This window comes from Petromyzon marinus, unplaced genomic scaffold (genome assembly GCF_048934315.1).
Source record: "Petromyzon marinus isolate PM22_M1 ecotype Great Lakes invasive population unplaced genomic scaffold, UKy_Petmar_22M1.pri1.0 PM_G_Scaffold_14, whole genome shotgun sequence".
Classification (NCBI taxonomy): Eukaryota; Metazoa; Chordata; class Hyperoartia; order Petromyzontiformes; family Petromyzontidae; genus Petromyzon; species Petromyzon marinus.
The window spans coordinates 524,713-547,386 of record NW_027422695.1 but is presented as its reverse complement, the minus strand read 5'-3'; the positions used below and the strand labels follow the sequence as shown (position 1 = coordinate 547,386).

General features: G+C 51.1%; 1 protein-coding gene across 1 annotated transcript; it reads left to right on the top strand.

Annotated features, from left to right (window-relative positions):
• Window positions 1-9,337: 9,337 nt before the first annotated feature.
• Window positions 9,338-18,018, top strand: LOC142910178 (protein Wnt-5b-like). Its single transcript, XM_076059855.1, has 7 exons — window positions 9,338-9,474; window positions 10,444-10,552; window positions 12,004-12,242; window positions 13,012-13,343; window positions 14,312-14,428; window positions 15,693-16,002; window positions 17,386-18,018. The coding sequence occupies exons 2-7, from the start codon at window positions 10,467-10,469 to the stop codon at window positions 17,478-17,480; spliced, it is 1,179 nt and encodes a 392-aa protein (XP_075915970.1). The 5' UTR covers window positions 9,338-9,474; window positions 10,444-10,466; the 3' UTR covers window positions 17,481-18,018.
• The last annotated feature ends 4,656 nt before the right edge of the window (window positions 18,019-22,674 follow it).

Below are 22,674 nucleotides of genomic sequence, written 5' to 3'. Positions count from 1 at the left end.
TTTTGATTGGCTCCTCCCCTCATGGCATATGTGTCCACCACAGGGGCTAAACGGGGGCTCTGGACGGGTGCGAGGGGCTGGTAACCCCTCCACCTTCAATTAATTACCACGAAACTACGAATTAAACTGAAATATATAACAACTAAGCTTGTGCCGGAGGCCCCGGGGGGCCAGGCGTCTATGACGTCTCCTGGCCAAACCCCAATTGGCGGAGCCAGGAGATTGAATACCTACCCTCGGGGCTACTCCAGAAACAACGAAAAGCCACTACGGTTGGCCACGTGGAATGTTCGAACGCTCACTGCAGAGGAGAGGCTGCCACTCCTCTGTCGGGAGCTGGACCGGTACCGCCTGGATCTATGCGGCATTCAGGAGGTCCGGTGGACCGGCTCTGGCTCCTGCCACCATGAGGGGTGGACAGTCCTCTACTCGGGGCAGCAGACTGCCAAACAACAGGGTGTGGGTCTTCTTTTGAACAAAAGAATGAAGGGGGCGTGGGAGCGTGGCGGTGAGGTGTGGGAAGCTGTAAGCCCCAGGCTACTTTGGGCTCGCCTTCCCATCAACCGGAGGCGAGGAATGGTGGTCGTGGTTACTTATGCCCCCACCGAAGATGAACATCCGTGGAGGGATGCAGGCAAAGCCGATGAGTCAGATGCCTTCTATGACCTCCTGTCACAGGTGCTGGCTAAAGTGGCCCCTCGGGATAGAGTCATCATGTTGGGTGACTTCAATGCCCGAGTTGGTCATGATACTGGCACCTGGTCTGGAGTGATTGGAGGGCATGGGCCAGATCAGCTCAATAACAACGGTAGGAGGCTGCTAGATTTTTGTGCAGCCCATGGGCTTGTAATTACCAACACGCTGTTCCGGCATCGGCGCATCCACACAACATCATGGATGCATGCCGGGTCCAAGCAAGAACATCTGCTGGACTACATAGTGACGGACCAGCGAATGCGAGCCCATGTCCTTGACACCAGGACCTACCGTGGAGCTGATCTGCCCTCTGACCATCGACTAGTCATCTGTAAGATGCGCCTGCCATTCTTCCACTCCGGTGGTGGGTGTACACCCAGGACCCCATTCCAACCTAAAGTGGCCTGGTCTCAGTTATCTGATGAAAGTTGCAAGCGAGAATTTCATCATCGCTTGCGGCTGGGATTGGCATCGTCCCCGACTCCTCCTGATGTCGAGGGTAAATGGGCGAGGTTTAGGACTGTGACTCATGCAGCTGCAATGGCTGCTTTGGGTACGCGGTCCAGACCTCCCCAGACACCCTGGATGACAGAGGAGTTGTTCACGATGGTTGAGAAAAAGCGACAGGCCCACTGTCATCGGCTACAGAATCCCACGTCAGAGAATGAGGAGGCTTACCGCAGCCTTCGCTCGGAGGTTCGGAGAGCCGTGAGGCGCTGCAAGGATGGGTGGTGGTCGCGGGTTGCTGAGGAGATGGAGTCTGCCTCAGTGGCCCGTGATCACAAATCTCTATTTAACCCCATCAAAAAAGTAACCTGCAGCGCCACACCTATTACCATCATTAGGGGAAAAAACGGTGATCCAATTTCCGACCCCCAGGAACAGGTTCGCAGATTTGCTGAGCATTTCTGTGAGGTCCTGGGGGAGGGAAAATCCCTCAGCCAGGAAAACATTGTGGCACAAAGTGAGGATGACCCTGCTGAGGCTGCGGTGCCTCAAATATTGGATGAAGTCACCCCCTGTGAGTGGCTGGCTGAGGTGCCATCTGCTGAGGAAGTATTGAAGGCGATCCTGAGTCTGAGACCAGGAAAGGCAGCGGGCAGAGATGATCTCCCAAGCGAAATGCTGAGGGAGGGTGGCGTTTGTGCACAGACTGCCCTATATGACATCATAACAACAGTCTGGACCACTGGACGGGTTCCGCAGGATTGGAAGGATGCCCTGGTGGTCCCCCTTTTTAAGAAGGGGGACCGCACAGACTGTAACAACTACAGGGGCATCTCACTCCTCAGTGTGCCGGGAAAGGTCCTGGCAAGGATTATTCAGCATCGCCTTGCCAGGCACGCTGAGGAGAGGCTTGCGGAGCCCCAATGCGGTTTCAGGAAAGGGCGGTCCTGCACAGATGCCATATTTTCTGTCCGTCTGCTACAGCAGAGGTGTAGGGAATTCCAACAAGACCTACATCTCTGCTTTATTGACCTGGTCAAGGCCTATGATACCATCAGTAGGCCTGGGCTCTGGGTCGTTCTTCGTGCTTTTGGAGTACCTGACCCTCTGCTCACGATCATTAAGGACCTTCATGATGGTGAGCGGGCCCGGGTAAAACTACGTGGCCGGGAGTCAGAGCCATTCCCTGTACACCTTGGGGTGCGACAGGGATGTCCTCTGGCTCCCACATTATTTAACATCTATTTTGACCACGTAGTTCGTGAAGCCTTCAATAGCTGTACCGGGGGAATCTCCATATGGTACAGATATAATGGGAGGCTAATCGATGCCCGGGTGCGGTCAAGGGATGGCTCTCTATTGCTCAACCACGTTATGTATGCTGATGACTTGGTAATAGCTGCTCAGTCAGAGGAGGAGTTGGAGACGCTGCTGCTGAGACTGGAGCGTGCCACTAAGAGGTGGGGCCTTACCATCAGCCCCACCAAAACTAAGCACCTGCCTGGGTATTTTGTACCATCGGACACTCCACCCCCACAACTCCCAATCGGTGATGGGGCAGTTGTGGAGAGAGTGGAGAGTTTCCCATACCTGGGCAGTGTGCTTATGACTTCCTCCAGTTTAACAGCAGAGGTCTCACTCCGAATCAGTCGAGCGGCAACATCTTTTCATCGGTTGCGTAACGCTGTGTGGAAGCTACCTGGTCTGTCGCTCCGCACTAAGCTTCAGGTCTTCTCGGCCACGGTCATTCCCTCCCTTCTCTACGCTTGCGAAACGTGGACCCCCCTAATGGAACATCTTCGCCGGTTAGAAACATTTAGGCTGGCCTGCCTACGATCCATCCTGGGTTTAACCAGACTGGATTGTGTGAGGAGCTCACAAATCCTTGAAAGATCTGGGCAGGGTCCCATCGGTGAGCTCCTCCGGCAGGCAAGGCTGCGATGGCTGGGTCATGTAGCCCGCATGCCCAGCCACCGCATGCCGAAACAGCTTTTGTTTGGCCGGATTGAGGGGGCTAAGCGGGCGCGGCACGGGCTAGAGAAGAGATGGAGTGATGTGGTACAGGAGGACGTGGAGCTGAGTGGACTTGCCGATGACTGGTACCAGCGGTGTCAAGATCGGCCTCTGTGGAGGAGGCTCGTGAAGGATGCTACTGGGCAGTTGGAGGCAGTCGCCCTCCAACAACAACGGAGGGCGGAGGAGCGACGCTCACAACAGCGAGCGGAGCGCCGGGTGGCTAAAGCACAGCAGGTTGGCACAGTAGGGGGCACAGGTGGTGCATCAGCCAGTCATCTCAGTCAGTCGACCCGTGGCACCTGGGTCTGCCCCGTGACCTCCTGCCAGCGGGCGTTCGACACTTCACGTGGCCTCAGGGTGCACATAGCCTGGCACAAGCGTCGTGGTGACGTCACCACCACTTAGTGGCGAATGGCGGTTGTTGTTGTTGTTGTTGTGTCTGTGTGTGTGACTGTGTGTGACTGTGTGTGTGTCTGTGTGTGTGTCTGTGTGTGACTGTCTGTGTGTGTATGTCTGTGTGTGTCTGTGTGTGTGTGTCTGTGTCTGTGTGTGTGTGTCTGTGTCTGTGTGTGTGTCTCTGTGTGTGTCTGTGTGTCCGTGTGTCCGTGTGTGTCTGTGTGTGTGTATCCGTGTGTGCGTGTCTGTGTGTGTGTGTCTGTGTGTGTGTCTGTATGTGTGTCTGTGTGTGACTGTGTGTGTGTCTATGTGTGCGTGTCTGTGTGTGTCTGTGTGTGTGTCTGTGTGTCTGTGTGTGTGTCCGTGTGTGTGTCTGTGTGTGTCCATGTGTGTGTGTCTGTGTGTGTGTCTGTGTCTGTGTGTGTCTGTGTGTGTGTGGAAGCGTAACACATTGTAGTGTAGTGGTTAGCGCTACGCTGCGCTACGAACCCGGCGACCCGAGTTCGATTTCCGCTCACGGCCACCACCGGTGACGATTATTTTAACCGGTCCTGGGCCTCCCCTAGGTCGTCTCAGCCTCAAACGAGTAACTGCTGTGGTGTGTGAACATCCCCACTGGGGAGACAAAGGCGGCCGGGCGTTGTGGATCCAAGTCCTGGGCGAAGCCGGGTAGTACAGCTAGTATTTTATAATCAAGGCCATCTGTCACACTTATAACGTACTCGGTACATGCTGTCAGCTCCACTGAAACAAATTACGTAATTATCTTCATTATGAAAATCATGCAGGTCAATCACCGTGGCGTCAATTATTTTGAAAAATATTGCAGAGCATTAATGTAATGGACGATGCCCATTTATTAACGACGTTAACGAACCTATTTGTTATTGATGTTTTAGTTTTTCCCGGTCAGGAAATAAAACAAATTTAAACCAGCTACAACAATCACGGGGATATGACGGTATCTAGCAGATGGATCGTACGATCATCACGGATCGTACGATTGTCGTTGATACGGCGTAGTATCACCACGTTGCGAGGACCCTGTGTAGCGTCGGACATACACAGCACGTGCTGCCCGGTGTCTACTTACCTGTGGTTGGGGGCACAGTCAAATTGGGGGTGCCACCCTGCGCTGGGGAGAGACAGGGAGCCGGGACGTTGAGGGGCCGGGTTCTCCCCCCACCGACCCCGGGTGAGGGGTTGGGGATTTCTTCCAGAGCCATGATGATAAACAAAGGCAGGCCAAGCCCACTTTACCACGCCATTTGCTTAATCGGGACAGTTGCACGCACGCCTCTTAACTATGCTCAGATATATTATTGGTTCTTTCGGTAAAGTCACGTTGAAGGGAAACAATAAAATAATAGAATATATATAAAACAATAAAATTCTCACGACGTTTCGACCGCAACACAAGCAATCATCATCAGGTGTGAAAACCTGATGATGACTGCTCGTGTTGCGGTCGAAACGTCGTGAGAATTTATTGTTTTATATATTTGATTATTTGATTGTTTCCCTTCTACGTGGTGACTTTACCGAAAGAACCAAGAATATGAATCACTGCAGTCACGAAAGCTTCAAATCAAAATTCATGCTCAGATGTGTTTTTGGCATCTTTTTTTCCCCCCAAACGTTATTCCAGAAACGTGCGTTCCGTATGACGTCACGTGACGAAGTGTCCGTCTGGAACTCTCGCGAAGCGGAGCGGCGGCCTCCACCACCCCTCCCCCCTCCCCCCGCTCGCGAGGCGGATTTCGCAAGCGTTTCTGAGATTCCCTTCAAATGACCTTCGATTGACACACACACCCACCAGGAGGAGGGGGCACAACACTTCACGTCGATGCCCTGCGACGAGGCGAGCAAACAGCATGTTGATTGGACGAGTCGAATTATGGTGAGAAAAAAAATATTTATTTGTGTAGAGCTGGAACTTGGCCCAAATTAAGTGAGAACTATTTTTAGCACGATGATTAGCGTAGTCGTTGGTGATTTGGCCGACATCAAATGTACACATTTAAGGGTACGGTTTAAACATTAGGCGGTTGTTGCTTGGATTCAAACCCAGGGTCTCGGCGATTCTGGCTCAATGCCCTCGCTGCAGATCCGTCCATCCGTCCGTCCCAACGACACTCAAGATAAACAACTGGAGCTGCTCAGAAATCCATCAGCAAAAAAAGGCATTTTGAGATGAAATTGGGTTTCAAATAGATTTCAGTGAGGAGCCTAAAGGATATCAGTCCATTGTACAACGTCAGTCTCTTAGAAACTCAACCGCATCGGCTTGAAAACAGTAATTGAGGTGCTGCTCAGTTAGTCCTGAAATTTGCGGATAAAATAAAAACCAAACAGACAAATACATGATCATAGGGGTTTTCCCCTTTTCTTCTGGCAACGAAACAGCGGCGTTAAGATGTTAAAACACCAAAACTGAAACCTTTTAACAAGGAATCACGTTGCTGCATTAACCACAATGCTTGTGGTCAGAATGCAAACAAAAACAACACACTCTGATAATATTTGATGATGCATTGTCTTTGAAAACTGATTGGCCCACACCAGAGACAGCTTTCTTAGGAGCCTCGTCTCAGACGGTGTTAGACCAGAGGACGCCAAAAGGCCAAAAATGCGTCTCTGGTGTAGACCCAAGCAGTTTCAAAGACAATGCATCATCATATATGATCAGAGTACGTTTTTTGTTTGCATTTTGACCACAAGCATTGTGGTGAATGCAGCAACGTGATTCCTTGTAAAAGGTTTCAGTTTGGCGTTTTAACATCTTGACGCCGCTGTTTCGTTGCCAGACAAAAAGGTGGACAAACCTACCATCACTTTTTGGCGCTGGCAAAAGGAGGTCCCAGGATGAAGACAAATGTTGTCTGACCATTGTCGCGCGTGGCAGGACTTGTAACACACAAACTACATTCCGCTGCAAATCATGAATTACCTCCGTGATAGAGGTGTTTTTTGTGTTAGATCGCGTAAATATATAAATGTGTCGTTAAACCCGCCACCACCCGACGCAGCCAGTTAGTTTGTCCCGTGAACAGAACGTGGCCCAATTCGTCACTAGCACGGCAACAGCGGTGCGCTGGAGAGCAAAGCCCAAACATGAACAACGTGAACACGACGTTTCGTCAGTAATCACAACAAGCAGCTTCACCGACGTTCGGTGCTTCTCGGCTATCGGCCGTCAGAGGGGCCTGGCCGGATTTCCCTTGCCGCCCCTCTGGGCATCACCGACCGAGACCCCCAGCCGACGTGACTCTTGCGTCACGTGCTGCGCCGCCCCCGGCCGTTCGTTCGTCCGGCCCGGGGAATGAATCTCGTCACTTGGGGACCGCGACAGTCACCAGGGGCCCTTCTTGATGACGGAGTGGCCTTGGCAAATCCCTCCAAGCCTCTACAATCAGCGGTGCAGATTTGTTGTGTGGTAACACCGCAGTGCAGCTGCAATGCCAGCGCTTTTAAAGCGTAGGCTGATCAATGATTTTACTTTCGTCGGAGGATGTCTCTGTTTAAGACAACATCATGGTTTATAATGGCTGCTGTGAATTATACGAAGCATTTCTGAACGGTTTAACACGTAGCAGGCTGTAACGAACATTATCATCCACGAGAGGTTTTTGTGGGGTCAGATCGCGTACAAATATAAATGTTGTGTCGTTAAAACCCGCCACCACCCGACACAGCCAACCAGTAAGGGTTGTCACATGAACAGAACGTGGCCGATTCGTCACTAGCACAGCACGAGTGTGTAGTGTAGTGTATAGTGTAGTGTATATTAGTGTATAGTATAGTGTATAGGGTAGTGTATATTAGTTTATAGTGTAGTGTATATTAGTGTATAGTGTAGTGTATAGTGTAGTGTATAGTAGTGTATAGTGTAGTGTATATTAGTGCATAGTGTAGTGTATAGTAGTGTATAGTGTAGTGTATAGTGTAGTGTATATTAGTGTATAGTGTAGTGTATAGTAGTGTATAGTGTAGTGTGTACTAGTGTATAGTGCAGTGTATAGTGTAGTGTATAGTAGTGTATAGTGTAGTGTATAGTGTAGTGTATAGTGTAGTGTATAGTGTAGTGTATAGTGTAGTGTATAATAGTGCAGTGTATAGTGTAGTGTATAGTAGTGTATATTAGTGTATAGTGTAGTGTATATTAGTGTATAGTGTAGTGTATAGTGTAGTGTATAGTAGTGTATAGTGTAGTGTATTGTGTAGTGTATATTAGTGTATAGTGTCGTGTATGTCAGTGTATAATGCAGTGTATAGTGTAGTGTATAGTAGTGTATAATGTAGTGTATAGTGTAGTGTATATTAGTGCATAGTGTAGTGTATAGTGTAGTGTATAGTGTAGTGTATAGTGTAGTGTATATTGGTGTATAGTAGTGTATAGTAGTGTATAGTGTAGTGTATAGTGTAGTGTATATTAGTGTATAGTGTAGTGTATAGTGTAGTGTATAGTGTAGTGTATATTAGTGTTTAGTAGTGTAGTGTATAGTGTAGTGTATAGTGTAGTGTATAGTGTAGTGTATAGTGTAGTATACTAGTACAGAACACCGGTTGTGTGTTGGACAGCCAAGCCACGACATTAACAAACTGAGTACCATGACGTTTCGCCATTAATCACAACGAGCTTCAGGTGACAGCTAGCCAGCTCTCCAACACACAACCGGCGTGCTGTACCATTGACGAATTGGCCACGTTCTGTTTACGTAACAACCCTCACTGGTTGGCTGGCTCGGGTGGCGGCGGGTTCAACAACACAACATTTACACATTTACGCGATCTGACCCCAAAAAACCTCCGTTATTGATGAATTTGTTAACACATTCGCGGGCTTCCGTTGACTTCTGTTCTTCACCGTATGGCTCTGCCTTGAATAACTCACCCACGAGCGAGGAGGGCCTTTGACAGACCGCGCGGTGTTGTACGGTAGAGCGTAGTGACCCGTGAGAGTGCAGCGATCACTCAACATAGACGTTGGACTTCTTTCGCGCCGTACGTGGCAATCCAAACAATTCCTTACATGGGAAAAAAAAACAATGAATAACGATTGAATGATTACCAATCTATTATATAATTACAATACCCGCTCCGCCTCAAATCACCGCACCAGACTGGGTTAAATGATGACGTCACCCTGCTGCTGCTCTATTTAAGACCGGGAGCAAGTGGAGAGGGCTTCACCATTCTGGCAAATCGCCCGTTGATGCTGAATGTAATTACCAGCGAAACGTCGTACTACTCAAAAAATGTAAATGATGTTTATTCACTCTTCAACACACCGATTGGCTAAAGCAGTGAACTATTTGTCTTTTTTAAACGTGACACTTTTTTTACTGTTTGGCCGTGTCGGGTGGTGGAGAGTTAAAACACATTAAATAACACGATCTAACCCAAAAACCTTGATTGTGAATAATATTGGTCGCGAAAGCCTACGTGTTAAACTCAACATAAATAATATGTCGAGAAAACCACGTTTACGCATCTGCGTGAACGTGGACACAACGTTGCGGACATAACCCACCCCCCAAGTCTATCACTGTGGCAGTCAGAGTGATGGCGTTGGGGGCAGGGTGTCTCTTGATTGATGAGGAGCGAGGGACGCACGTGGGGAGGGGGGCAGGGCTTTGTGGAAAGTGGCTGCAGGTGTGTGTGGGATGAGATCATCTCGGGAGCACGTGGACTCGTGATGAGCACGCCGTGATGACTAATTTGACAAACAACAAGATCTATAAAAGGGCCCTCCGCTGACACTGCGGGGGTGTGGATTCCACTGCCTGCCCGCCTACCTGCCCGCCTGCCTGCCTGCCTACCCGCCTGCCTGCCTGCCCCACCTGCCTGCCCTGCCTTCCTGCCTGCCAGCCTACCTACCTGCCTGCCAGGCTGTGTACCTGCCTGTGCACCTGCCAGGTGAGACTGCCGACGACGGGGAAACTCGTCCACGGCCCGTGGAGCACGTCCCGAAGTGTCGCACCATTTGCAATCGGAATGGCGCCACATTGCGGGCGAGTTTTTTTTCGTCTTCACGCGAAAGGATTTCGCTCCTTAGCCGCTTCGCCCCGAAGGGAGCGAGCGAGTGGTCAAACTTCCGGCCTTAAAAATATAAATCTGATGAACGTAGGTGGAGTCAATTCTTGACCCGATTTCAGTTCCCTCGCTCACGGCCAACGCCAGTGACGATTATCTGAACCGGTCCTGGGCCTCCCCTAAGTATACTCGGCCTCAAATGAGCACACCTGGTGCGATGGGTAGACCTCGCCACAGGGGAGACAAAGGCGGCCGAGCGTGGCGCCGCTACTCGCTAACGGTACTTGCCTCGACGGTCTAAGGCTTGCACGGGGGACCTTTGTCTTTGTGTGTGCGTGTGCAAGTGTTTCACGGTGGGGAGCATGAAACTCCCCGGGCCATCGCGCTCTTCAGACGATACCGGGGAGACTCATCATCCTCACATGCCCTCACCCCCCTCCACCAGCAGCCACGCTCCATTGAGACTACCGTAGTTTCAAGCATGTAACCCGCAGAAATTCAGATAGCCCGCACCTCCATATACCCCGCATGCATTCATAGATTTAACGTCGTTACCGCAGCTTAATTCCATCGTACCCACCAGAGTGACGGCAGTCGAGTTGGTCACGATCACTGTGGCTAGGAGATGTTAACTCCCTCGCCTGGTACGCAAGCGGTCGTGGGTTCGATCCCGCGTACCACGCGAGGTAATGAACATCTCCCAGCCACCGTGGTGGTGATGATGATGATGAGCGAGACGTGAAAACTCAAAACATACGGCAGCGGGCATCGTCAGGGTCGAACCCACGACCTCTTGTGTACCAGGCGAGGGAGTTAACATCGTCACCACCGGGCCGCTTCTCTTCTGCGCAGCGCCGCTGACCACGAGGATTTCGATGGATCCCCTGCGACATGTGGACTGGTTCCCGCTGGGGCTCTGCGCCTTGGCACAGCTGTGGGCAGTCGCCAGCGCCTCCTTGTGGTGACCGCAAGCCGCCGCCACTGCCGCTGTCTTCGTCCTCACTGCTGCGATGAGAGCTCACAAGTTTCGACGTCGATTTGAGCAACCTTCTTACCTTGCCTCTATTTTGCACACTCAATACGGTTGTTGTACGGGATTTTTTTTATCGTGTGCGTGTATATACATCACATATACAGTATCTAGCGCGGTATATTGGGGCACCATGGTGGCTAGGAGATGTTGACGACCTCGGCTGTTATGCAGGAGGTCGTGGGTTCAATCGCGACCTTGACACATGCCGTATATTTGGAGTTGCTATATTTTCCCCGTGGTCGTCTTAAGAATTTTTATTCCGGGGTCCTCCGATTATTCCCTCCACATTTAGAAGCACGCGTTGAGAGTGTTTGCCTACTGCTGTAAGTGTCAGCGTGATGATCGCCAGGTCGCCGCTGAGGAAAGAGTCACTTGGCTCGGCCGGGGTCTTGCGCGCTAAAAGACAATCGCTTGTTTCCCATCCTGCGCCCATGTAGCGTCCTCCTCCGGCGTGCGGCACGCACACGCACAGTCGGAGACGATGCAGTCGCAGGAGGCACCGTCTCTTATTTCCGTTACACCAACTCCGGCCTCTCTCGACCACGCTGCCGTACAGCCGCGGCCCAGACACGACCCTGAACCGCGTTGCGTCGACCGAGACGACCAACCGCTGTCCGGCCGCACAATTACCGGTGAAGGCGACAATGAGAAGAAGAGTCCATTCCCAGTACCGGCAGCCCGGAGCGCTCTCACCGCTGCTTTTATATTGCCCCTGGCCCCTGGCCTGGCCTGGCCCCGCCCCTGGCCCTGCCCTGGCCCCGCCCCTGGCCCCACCTCCCTTCTCAAACCAACCAGAGGGTTCCAGGGGCCTCCCTCCCTGTGAGGTCTTCCGTGACCCTTGCCCCGGTTCCTCCGCCCTGCCGGCACGCAGCGGCCGTGTGTAGACTCTCGACGGCGTGAGTGCACTCGCTGTCCACAGCAGTTGCCGCCGCTGGACAGCGGTCGGCGCTGTGTCACTACACAACTTCAGAGAAGAATAACTCGTGTGTGTGTGTGTGTACATCGTGTAATATTCAAATTTACAAACCTGTAGAAATTCCACAGATATTTGCTCTATTTAACTTTTTATCATGTAGCACTTTTTCAGGAGAGGCCTGGCTATCGCACTTTATAGCTCAAGCAAGTGGCCGATATCATCATCACGTGGTGATTTATAGCAGCAGCCAAATCACTCCAAACGCGTAGAGACGTTGATTCTAAACCAGAGGGACCTGGAGATGAATCCACGCAACCACGGGGAGAGACATGCAAACTCAAAACGTACATGCAGCAGCAGGCATTTTTTAAGGGGTTGGGATCGAACCCACAACTGCCTGCGTACCAGGCGAGGTAGTCAACATCCCCCGGCCACCGTGACTTCCGCCCCCATCCCTCTGCAGGTCGCTCGCACTGTGGGCCCCCAACTTTGACCCCTCCGAGTATCGGCTGCTGTGCATTTGGGTGCCGGGGCTGTCTCCCGCACAGCGCAGAATATGCCTGCGGCACCGGGACCACGTGGCGCACATGGCCGAGGGCGTCCACCTGGCGCTGTCCGAGTGCCGGCACCAGTTCCAGGGCAAACGGTGGAACTGCACCGTGCCTGGCGCGGAGGACGCACTGGACCTCGTGGCCGAGTCGGGTAAGGGGTCAGAGCGAGCCCGCCACATCCACTCGCACCTAAGGTGCCCGACCGCTTCCCCGAGACACGCACACAAAAGCTTTTTTTTGGGGGGAAAGGGGGGGGGTCGCCCGGTCGCCCACCTCCCACCCCTACGCGACTCTGCTTCGGAGTTCCCGCGTTCCTCCTCCAGGGGTTTCCCCCTCCCCTACGCGACTCTGCTTCGCAGAGTTCCCGTCCTCGGGCAGCGGGAGATGTCCGCGGGCGGCCCAAGCGGCCGCCCCGTTATCCCGATGGCAACCGCCTTCGCTCTGGGCCAGTGCCAGGCTGCGGCTCGCTCGCTTCACTGCTCCTGACGCTCCTGGCACGCCTCTTGGGGGTCCCGGACGTCCCACCGGCCCTAGTTCGCTCCCCAGGTCGGCCGCTGTAAAAGCAGCGATCGTAATACCCGTCACCTGATCGTTTCCCTGTCCCGAGATCTATTCCGCGGAGTTGGAGACGGCGCTCGGCTCCTACCCGCGGCAACGATCCCCCTGGTCCCCACTCGTGTCGGTCCTTGAGGGTGGGAGCTCTCCCCAGCCGCTCGTGCTGCTGCCGCTTCTGAGCTGCGCCCCCACGCCGCCGATTCGGGGGCTCTCCTTTCGCAGGGCCGCGGAGCCCATTGTTCGGTCCCCGGGCAAATCCCGTGAGAGGGGTCTGTCTCTAAATAGGCGACGTTTTCCCTACCACCTGCTTGGCGTGTTCTCCCCCAAAACCCCTTCCCACACCGGTCTGGCCACACCGTCTCCAGCTGACGGGGCGGGCTTCACGCACGACGCCCCCCTGGGAGTCTCCCCAGGCTCGCGCGAGGCCGCGTTCGTCTCCGCCGTCACCGCTGCCGGAGTGGCCCACGCGGTGGCGCGCGCCTGCCGCCAGGGGGCCCTGCAGGGTGCTTGCTCCTGGGTCGTTCCCCACGCCATGAAGCTACCGCCGGATGCTCGGCGGGGCGGCTCGGGAGACGACGTCGAATACGGATACCAATTCGCCAAGTGGTTCGTGGATGCGGGCGATCGCAATCGTGGCAGCGGGCAAGGAGGGGAGTCTTTGGCGATGAATTTGCACAACAACGAGGCCGGCCGGCTGGTGAGTGGGTGAACGGGTGGGTTGTGCATGTGTGTGTATTGTCATTAAAAAAACAAATGTAATGGAAAAAAGTTATTTTATGCGATCAATGCAAATTAGGTTCGGCTTTGTCGGCTCGGGTTGTATTACCAATCGTGATTGATGCAATGATTCTCGCTTTAACTTTCACCGGTTATATTCTTGGTTCTTTCGGTGAAGTCATGTAGAAGGGAAACAATAAAATAATAAAATAATAAAAATATGAACATTAAAATTCTCACGACGTTTCGACTGCAACATAAACAATCATCATCAAAATTTGAAGAAAAAAACACAACTTTTTTCAAATTTTCTTGCTGTGGTTTTCACACCTGATGATTGCTTGTGTTGCAGTCGAAACATCGTGAGAATTTAATTGGCTTATATATTTATTATTTCATTTTTCCCTTCTACGTGACTTTACCGAAAGAACCAAGAATATGAATCCCTGCAATCACGAAAGCTTTAAATCAAAATTTTACCGGTTTATGTTTCAAGTACAATAACGTCTGGTCGCAGGATACAGTTCTTACATTTAAGATTATTGTTATGCATGAATCTTGATTTGAAGCTTTCGCGACTGCAGGAATCCACACCCCTTTGGGTTCTTTCGGTAAAGTCATCACGGAGGTAGAAAAAATAAAACGTCCACGCTGTTTTGATCGCAACACCACAAAGTGGTCGTCTTTAGGGCGAAAAAGCATACCCCAGCAGTTGAACTGCTGGAGCAGCGAGAGAGCCGTTACACACAGCAAGAGGTGATGTTTGTGGCGAAGGGCACGCTGGGTCTGAGCTGGAAAGGAATTCCATCCCCGGACGCAGGCACAGGTGCCGTCGTGACGTCACCGCCACTTGTTAGCGAACGGCGGTTGGTAGTGGCGATTATGATGGTGGCGGTGAGTGTGGTGGTGGTGGTGACGATGATGACGGTGGTGGTGGTGGTGCTGCAGGCGGTGTACAATCTGGCGTACATGGGCTGCAAGTGCCACGTGTTATTTGGCACCTGCATGCTGAAAATCTGCTGGCAGCAGCTCGCCGACTTTCGCAGCATTGGGAACTTTCTGAAGGTGAGCTCACGGCTGCAGGTGATGAGACTGCACCCAGAGGAGGTGAGTGTGGGGTGGGAGTGACGAGGATGAAGCCTTCTAGATTTGAAGTTTCATGACCGCAAGGATCTTTCGGTAAAGTCACGGAGGTAAAGAAAATAAAAAATAAAAATATTTTAAAAATCACGACGTTTCGATTGCAACACAAGCAATCGTCATCAGGTGTGACAACCACAGCAAGAAATGTTGCTGAAGTGGGAAAGAAGCCGGAGTCAAGGGGTTTATACTGGGCATGGTGGGGGTGGGGGAACCATCACGTCACCATACATAGCAGGCGTTACCAAAAAGATTTCCAAAATCTTAAAAACAAGCACAAGATCCAGGTCCGATTCAGTACAGTACACAATCCCTGATCTAATCCCATCTGTGAAGGATGTCATTCCTGACATGCAATACCCTGGAGTTTACAAACTGAGTTGCATTTGTTTCGATTGTTACATTGGGGAAACGAAATGTCATGTCTCAGACCGTATCCGCGAGATTTGAAATACGGCAGGACTAAATTTTCCGCCGTGGCTGATCACTGCTACAACGCCGTGGGCTCCCATGATATTGTTTTCTCCGAGACCAAAGTGCTCTGCAAGCCGTCTGGCTACCATCAAAGATTTGTTCATGAAGCCATCCAGATATACAAACACAGACATAACTTCAACCCAGAGGACAGATACAAACTGAGCAATCATTAAAATGTGTTATTAACCAAGTAAAATTGAACAGTTCATAGTTGTTCCCTCTTATTTACCGGATACTAGTTTATTTTACAGAGTTAATTACATCGTCAGCGCTTGGCAGTGCGGCTATTTTGTTGCGAGTGCCACCATCCGTGTTGGCGGCAATCGTTGTAGATGCGTGGCTCTCTCCCCACTGGCCCCTCTTCCCGCACCTACAGCCCCGCCCACTCCCCCCCCCCCCCTACCATGGCCAGTATAAACCCCTTGACTCCGGTTTCTCTCCCACTTCAGTAAAATGTTCTTGCTGTGGTTGTCACACCTGATGATGATTGCTTGTGTTGCAATCGAAACGTCGTGATTACATTTTTTTTATCTTTTATTTTCTTTACCTACGTGACTTTACCGAAAGAACCAAGAGTGAGGATAAATCCATAGGAGGGTTACAGACGGGGGGGGGGGGTTGGGGAGGGGGGGTCCCTCACAGCTAGGGTAGCTCCCCGCATTCACTCAACAACCACCACATCCCCTGATGACGACGATGATGGTTGCCGCAGGAAAAGTACGACAGAAGTTCCGCCGTGCAGCTGGTGAGCCACAACGGTGGGGGCGGTGCCGGAGGCGCCAACGGCGGCAGGGCCGGCGCCGCCCGCTGGCCCCGCCGGCGTCTGGAGGCGGTGAACGAGCGATTGACGGCGCCCACGGCGAGCGACCTGGTTCACGTGAACGCCATCCCGGAGTATTGCGAGCGCGACGAGACTCACGGCGTCCCCGGCACGGTGGGGCCGCAGTGCAGCGTCACCTCGGAGGGGGCCACCGAGGGACGCTGTGTCACGTGCTGTGACAGAGGATACGACACCTCTCAAGGTGCGCACCTCACCCCACCCACCTCCCCCCTCCCCTCCCCGAAAATAAACTAAAACTATTCATTAATAAGCGGCAACTATTTCATATTACACAAAATCCGTGATCTAATCCCATCTGTGAAGGATGTCATTCCTGACCTGCAATACCCTGGAGTCTACAAACGAAGTTGCACATGTGGTGATTGTTACATTGGGTAAACGAAACGTCACGTCTCTGACCAGATCTGCGAGCACAAGGCCGATCTGAAACGCTCCAAACATACAGCAGCGGTCATTGTCAGAGTTGGGATTGAACCCACGACCCCTGCATATCAGGCGAGATAGTTAACATCTACTAGCCACCGTGATGATGATGAGACGCAGACTCCAAATATGCAGCAGCAGGGGCCGGCATCGAACCCACAACCTCTGCTGTCTCTCTCTCTACATGTGTGTCACATTTCAGTGAAAGGACATTTTCTGAATTTTTCTAATCTGGTATCGAGCAAAAATGTACAACTCAAACGTAGCAGCTTTATTGTTGAAATTACGGACGGCCAAAACACGGAATTGGGAGCCCGTGATCTGAAACGGAGTCAGCCATTTTGATTCCGCTCAGCCACTCGGCTTTCCACAAATAAACCACGGTAAAAAAATGATCTCGTCCAGGAGCGTGAACCGTTGGAACAAACTCCGGTCATCTTGGTAGCAGCGGCTTTTTGGCTCGGCCATCGAACAAAGACGGTGGTCACCGCATCATCGCGCAGCGCTCTCGGATGTGCTTCTGCGGCCGTCTGGAATGCTCTTCCGATATTAGGAGGCGCTTAGATTTAAAGCTCTTCTTTAGAAGCACTTTTAGTGTTTGTCCTTCCCCCGCACCTCCTGAGCATGGTTAGCTATGTACCGTGTGAAGAAGTTCAGCACGCACACTATGCACTGCAATGCACGACTACACTATACATCACACACTATACACTATGCTGCATGCTACACTATACAACTATACACCACTCTACACTATTCTACACTACTGTAATGTCCCTCGGAAAACTTGCCTTCGTTCTTTTTTTATTAGGGCACATTGTGCAGATAACATACTTTCATATCCTACGGTACTTCGCTATGACCAGCATATACAGCGCTTGGGCTAGGATAGAAACAAAAACTTGGGCTAGGATAGAAACAAATACTTGGGCTAGGATAGAAACAAAAACTTGGGCTAGGACAGCCACCCAAGCAATGCCGGCACAGAGACGGCGGCGTCAACGGCGATCGCAAGATTGCGATGAAAAAAATCTCGCAGTCAAAACAAAAAAATCTCGAAGGGCAAAACGACGACGGTTCTCGCGTTCGTTTCGCACTCTCGCCCCGCGCTGTTCCCCCCCCCCCCCCCCCCCCCCCCCAGTCACGGTGGAGAAGCAATGCGGATGCAAGGAACAACTCCACTGGAACGTCGATTGCGAGCTGTGCCCATGGACCGATCAATTCTTATGCAAGTAGCCTTAAGCCGCAGCCCAGGGGTGGCCTCGGCTGAAATCGGACTCCATCTAGTTTCAGCCCCGGGTCCTGCGGGTGTTTGGTGACCCCCACGAAGTTTGTTTGGGGCACCACGGCATCCAGCATGCCCATCGCTACGAGCCGCGTTACACTATACGTTACACTACTACAAACGCTACACTTTGATACGCTACACTTCGCTGTCCTACTATACACTTGTCAACATCCGCACATGGTGAATTTCCACAATGCAGAAGCACCGTTGTTTTTGACCGTCACCACTTGAATGCGGTTAGTGACTAAGTGGCCTTGTTGTTCCTTTTAACTCCGTTCTTGTTAACGCCGCGTTTTGCCAAGTGTTAGAAACATTCACTCGGCACACTGAGGATTCACAGTGCGGTTCGGTGACCCCTACAAAGTTGTTTAGGGAGCCGCCCCTGCAGCATCCGTCATACCCTTCACTGAGCCGCGTTGCACTGTATACACTTCACGCTACACTTGTAGACAACCTTGCCTATAAAAGTAATTTTCTGTGTGTCTATCTGTGTGTGTGTGTGGACGTCAGGGATGCGTTCCTGAGTATCGAAACGGCGTTATACCGAAGCGATTGATAGTGTGGTGGTGGTAGTGGTAGTAGTAGGTGGTGATGGTGGTAGTGGTGGTAGTAGTAGGTGGTGGTGGTGGTAGTGGTGGTAGTAGTAAGTGGTGATGGTGGTAGTAGGTGGTGGTGGTGGAGGCGAAGGGGCTGAGAGGCGATGGATAATGAGAGAGGACGGACGGTGATGCTGTCAGCGACGTGAGTGTGGGGGTTGAGGCGACGCAAATCGGGTGGCGATGTTAATAAAGTGACCACCTAATTTGCGAAGCGACGTTAAATCAGAGTATCACTGTAATTTCTGTGCGTTTTGGGTCTCGATTAAGTCGGCTGTAGTGTTCATGATGGCGTATAGTGGTGCACTAGTTCTGCATCGATTGCAAATGATAACCAAGGGGGGGGAGGGAGTGGGCGTACTCATGGATCCCGTAACGCTCTCCAGCAACGCCTTATCCCACTGGAACAGTTTCATTATCGATAAACTAGAATCGCGCAACATTCGCGAGTTTCCCCTCCGTCTGTCCACACGCGCAGGGGCGGAGCCAGGATTTTGACTTTGGGGGGTTGCTGACTTCAACATTCTGCGATATCCAGTTTATGTTTTCCAATGGGCGCCACAAATGTATGAAACAAATTTTATTGGATTTGAACGCGGAGTTTATTAATAGGTTGGATCCGCTGACGTGGCCGATAAGTTCGAAAGGCTGCCGCTCAAGCAGCCTGCAGGGCAGCACACAAGGTGGCAGCACAAGGTGGCAGCCTGGAGGGCAGCACGAGGTGGCAGCCTGCAGGGCAGCACAAGGTGGCAGCCTGCAGGGCAGCACAAGATGGCAGCACAAGGTGGCAGCCTGCAGAATTTTGCAGCAGCCAGATATCGGGTTATCCCGATTACCGACTTTCCCAAAATGTCAGGGGGGCCAAGCCCCCCCCAGCCCCCCCCTGTGGCTCTGCCCCTGCACGCGCATGATGCCTCCCCAAATCGGTACGTCAGATGACAGCAAAAATAACAACTGGGTGCGGAGTGTAAATGATGATTATTTAATTATCCAGGAAGTTACACAGAATGAGCAATGCCTGAATCCTTACCCTTGGGGTTCCTCTAGAAATGGCAAAAAGCCACTGAGAGTGGCCACGTGGAGGAGAGGCTGCTACTCTGTACAGAGCTGGACCGTTACCGCCTGGATCTCTGTGGCATTCAGGAGATCCAGTGGGCTGGCTCTGACTCCAATCATCATGAGGGGTGCCGAGTCCTCCACTCGGGCAGGAGAATGCCAAACAACAAGGAGTGGCTCTTATTCTGAAAAAAAGAATGAAGGCGGCGTGGGAAAGTGGCGGTGAGGTGTGGGAAGCTGTAAGCCCCAGGCTACTTTGGGCTCACCTCGCCATCAACAGGAGGCAGAGAATGGTGGTGGTGGTGGTGGCTGCTGACGCCCCCACCGAAGACGAACATCAGTGGAGGGATGCAGGCAAGCCCGTGGATTCAGATTCCTTCTATGACCTCCTGTCACAGGTGTTAGCTAAAAGTGACCCCTCCTGATAGAGTCATCCTGTTGGGTGACTTCAATGCCCGAGTTGGTGATGATGCTGGCACCTGGTCTGGAGCGATTGGAAGGCATGGGCCAGATCAACTCAATAACAACGGTAGGAGGCTGTTAGACTTCTGTGCAGCCTTTGGGCTTGTCATTGCCAACACGCTGTTCTGGCATCTGTGCATCCAGACAACATCGTGGATTCACGCCGGGTCCAAGCAAGAACATCCGCTGGACTATATAGCAGTGGACCAGCTAATGCAGGCCCATGTCCTTGACACCAGAACCTACAGTGCTGCTGACCTCACTGACCATTAGCTTTTCATATGTAAGATCTGTGAGCTGGGTAAATCTGCGAGCAGGAGCGAGGTACAATTAAGCTCCCAAGCATTCACTACGTTATAAACAACATTTGCACTCATAAGTCGCTTGCCTAATTGCCTCAGCAACTCGGTGTTTCGTATCGAACCTCAAACAATCTAAGGGTGCCCCTAAGTGGCAGCTGCCCCTGTGTGGCACAAGGTGGCCCTCCACCGGCCTGCAAGAGGCATGAGTCTGTCGGTAGGGGGCGATCATTGACGCGTCATTTCCGTGGTAGAGTTTCCGGATGTTTTGGAATTAACCACAATTTTGACCGTGACACCAACATGCAATGACCTGTGCGTTGTGAGTGACACAATACTCTGTTTGACATCCGCCGTGAAGCAGAACAGCGCATATTGTGGTGAATGTTACTGGGGTAGCCAGGTGTGCCTGTCGGATTTGAACTTTGAACCTCTGCAACAAATAGTGAATGCGCTACCATATTCCTGGTTCTTTCGGTAAAGTCACGTAGATATAAAATAAAAAATAAACAAAATAAAATATTTTAAAAATAAAAAATGTAAAACAAATAAAAATAATACATTTTAAAAAATAAATTGATGAGAAGATGCCATGGGTCGACTGACTGAGATGACTGGCCAATACACCGCCTTTGCTCCCCACTACACGCACACACAGTGTGTACGTACACACACACACAGTGTGTGTGCGTGTAGTGGGGAGCAAAGGCGGTGTATGTGTGTACACACACAGTGTGTACACACATAAACAGTGTACACACACACTGTACACACAATAATGTCCACGTTGTTGTTGCTGAGTTCATGCACCCAAGGGAGCGGGCAATGGAAAATGAATCTAAATCAACTTAAACTCTATCCCCGCTCTGTGACGTCACCACTCAGCATGACCTCATCGGCATGAAGTGCCAGCGGGAGGTGTACCTCGCTAGTGACGTCATGTCACCAAGGAATTCACACTCCCCCCAACCCCGTCCACAGCGCTCGTGAGCGTGACGTCACCTCCGCTTGGGTCACTGCCGATATCAATTCAGTGGCAATCCTTATTTGGGCAAAGCTACGCCCAGTGACTGCGGTTCATTAACATAATGTGTCCGTTGAAGCCGTCGGGTTCAGCAGCAACGCCCCATCCCTCGACATATGGCTAGTCACATTAACATAATTTATTCAGTTACAGAGCCGCTCATTATGGGAGGGGCGTGTCTCTTACCCTGGAAGTGACGTCATGTTACCTGCTTACCCGCGTGACGTCGCGAGGTAACAGGAGGCTGCCGATCCACGCTTGCACTGAAATCCGAGGTGAGAAATTCTCATGGTGGTGGTGGTTGTTGTTTACCAAGGTAGAGCCTCTCTCTCGTAGGGATGTCAGTTGAGTAGCAGCGAGCATGGGAATCGATGTCCAGGTTGGAACTTTACAACGCGGGCCTAGCCACGCGGGGCCTTGCGTCCTGCCCTCGCCTGATTGCATTCACTTTAATTATCTCGCTTAAGTTTAATTTGTCTTCACCCGCCTCGCCACTTTGTAACTTTGTTTTATTGTAAATATTCACGCAGTTTTTATTTTTTTCACCAGGCCAAGCCCGCTTGAGCTGCTATACCGCTCTTGTTATCAGAAGCGACCTGCCCACAACAACACAAGGTGAGGCTTTGTCAACGTGTGTGAATGTTTTGACTTAAAACTTTGGTGACTGCAGGAATTAATATTCTTGGTTCTTTCGGTAAAGTCACGTAGATAGAAAATAAAATAATAAAAATAAATTATTATTTTTAAAAAAATAAAGCAATAAACCCACGACGTTTCGATCGCAGCACAAGTGGTCTTTATCTTATTGAATTTAATCTGTTATTTTTATTTTCTATCTACGTGACTTTACTGAAAGAACCAACAATACGTGCGTCAATGTATCTATCGGTCAAAGACGCTAAGCGCATGCCGCTGTTGACTCTGAATGTGTGGAGGGGAACACCTTCACCACGGGGAGAGAGAGACAGAGACACGGATAGCCTCGGCTATGTTGATTGATCCTCGATTCATTACTTGGTGGAGTGAGGAAGAATTAATGCTGAGCAGATGAAGATGGCCAGGCATGGTTCTGGTCACACCGCCACCTGTTTACCCATGGCAGTGTGTGACAGTGTCAAGTTTGTGTTTGCAGTAAAGTCTATTAACTCTGTTGAACACGGAGGTTATATCAAAACAATAGTTTATTTTTGTTTTCCTCTGGAACGCTTTGTAAGAATGGAAACAGGAGGTGAACACAGCACACACATGCAGCTGAAGTCAGAACTGTTCATCCCAGCATTCAAGGACATCTGAGCCTGGATTCACACCTCTAAGTTGCGATTGAACATTAATTTCTGCATAACACAAATAGTATTGCTATGTCAGCTGAATTTAGCTCTCATAAATATTCCTTTTGTAGTCAGACAGCCGAAATTGTGTGCTTAGAGTTTTGGGTTAACATTCATCTTGAAGATATGAAGGCTTCCAGGCATATTAATGACATTTGCCCTCTCACTGTGTGCCATCACAGCCCGTGGAGAGAAACCCTTCAGGTGCACTCTGTGCGTGAAGGCATTTGCACGTTCATCAAATCTGATGAATTTGAGAAACTTTTTCACTACATCATGAATATATTAATAAGTATAGACGTGTAAGTCACGTGTGCATTCCTCTGTGCCTGACGTGTAGATGGTGTGGATATTATTTTTTTATGTCTGCAGCTGAC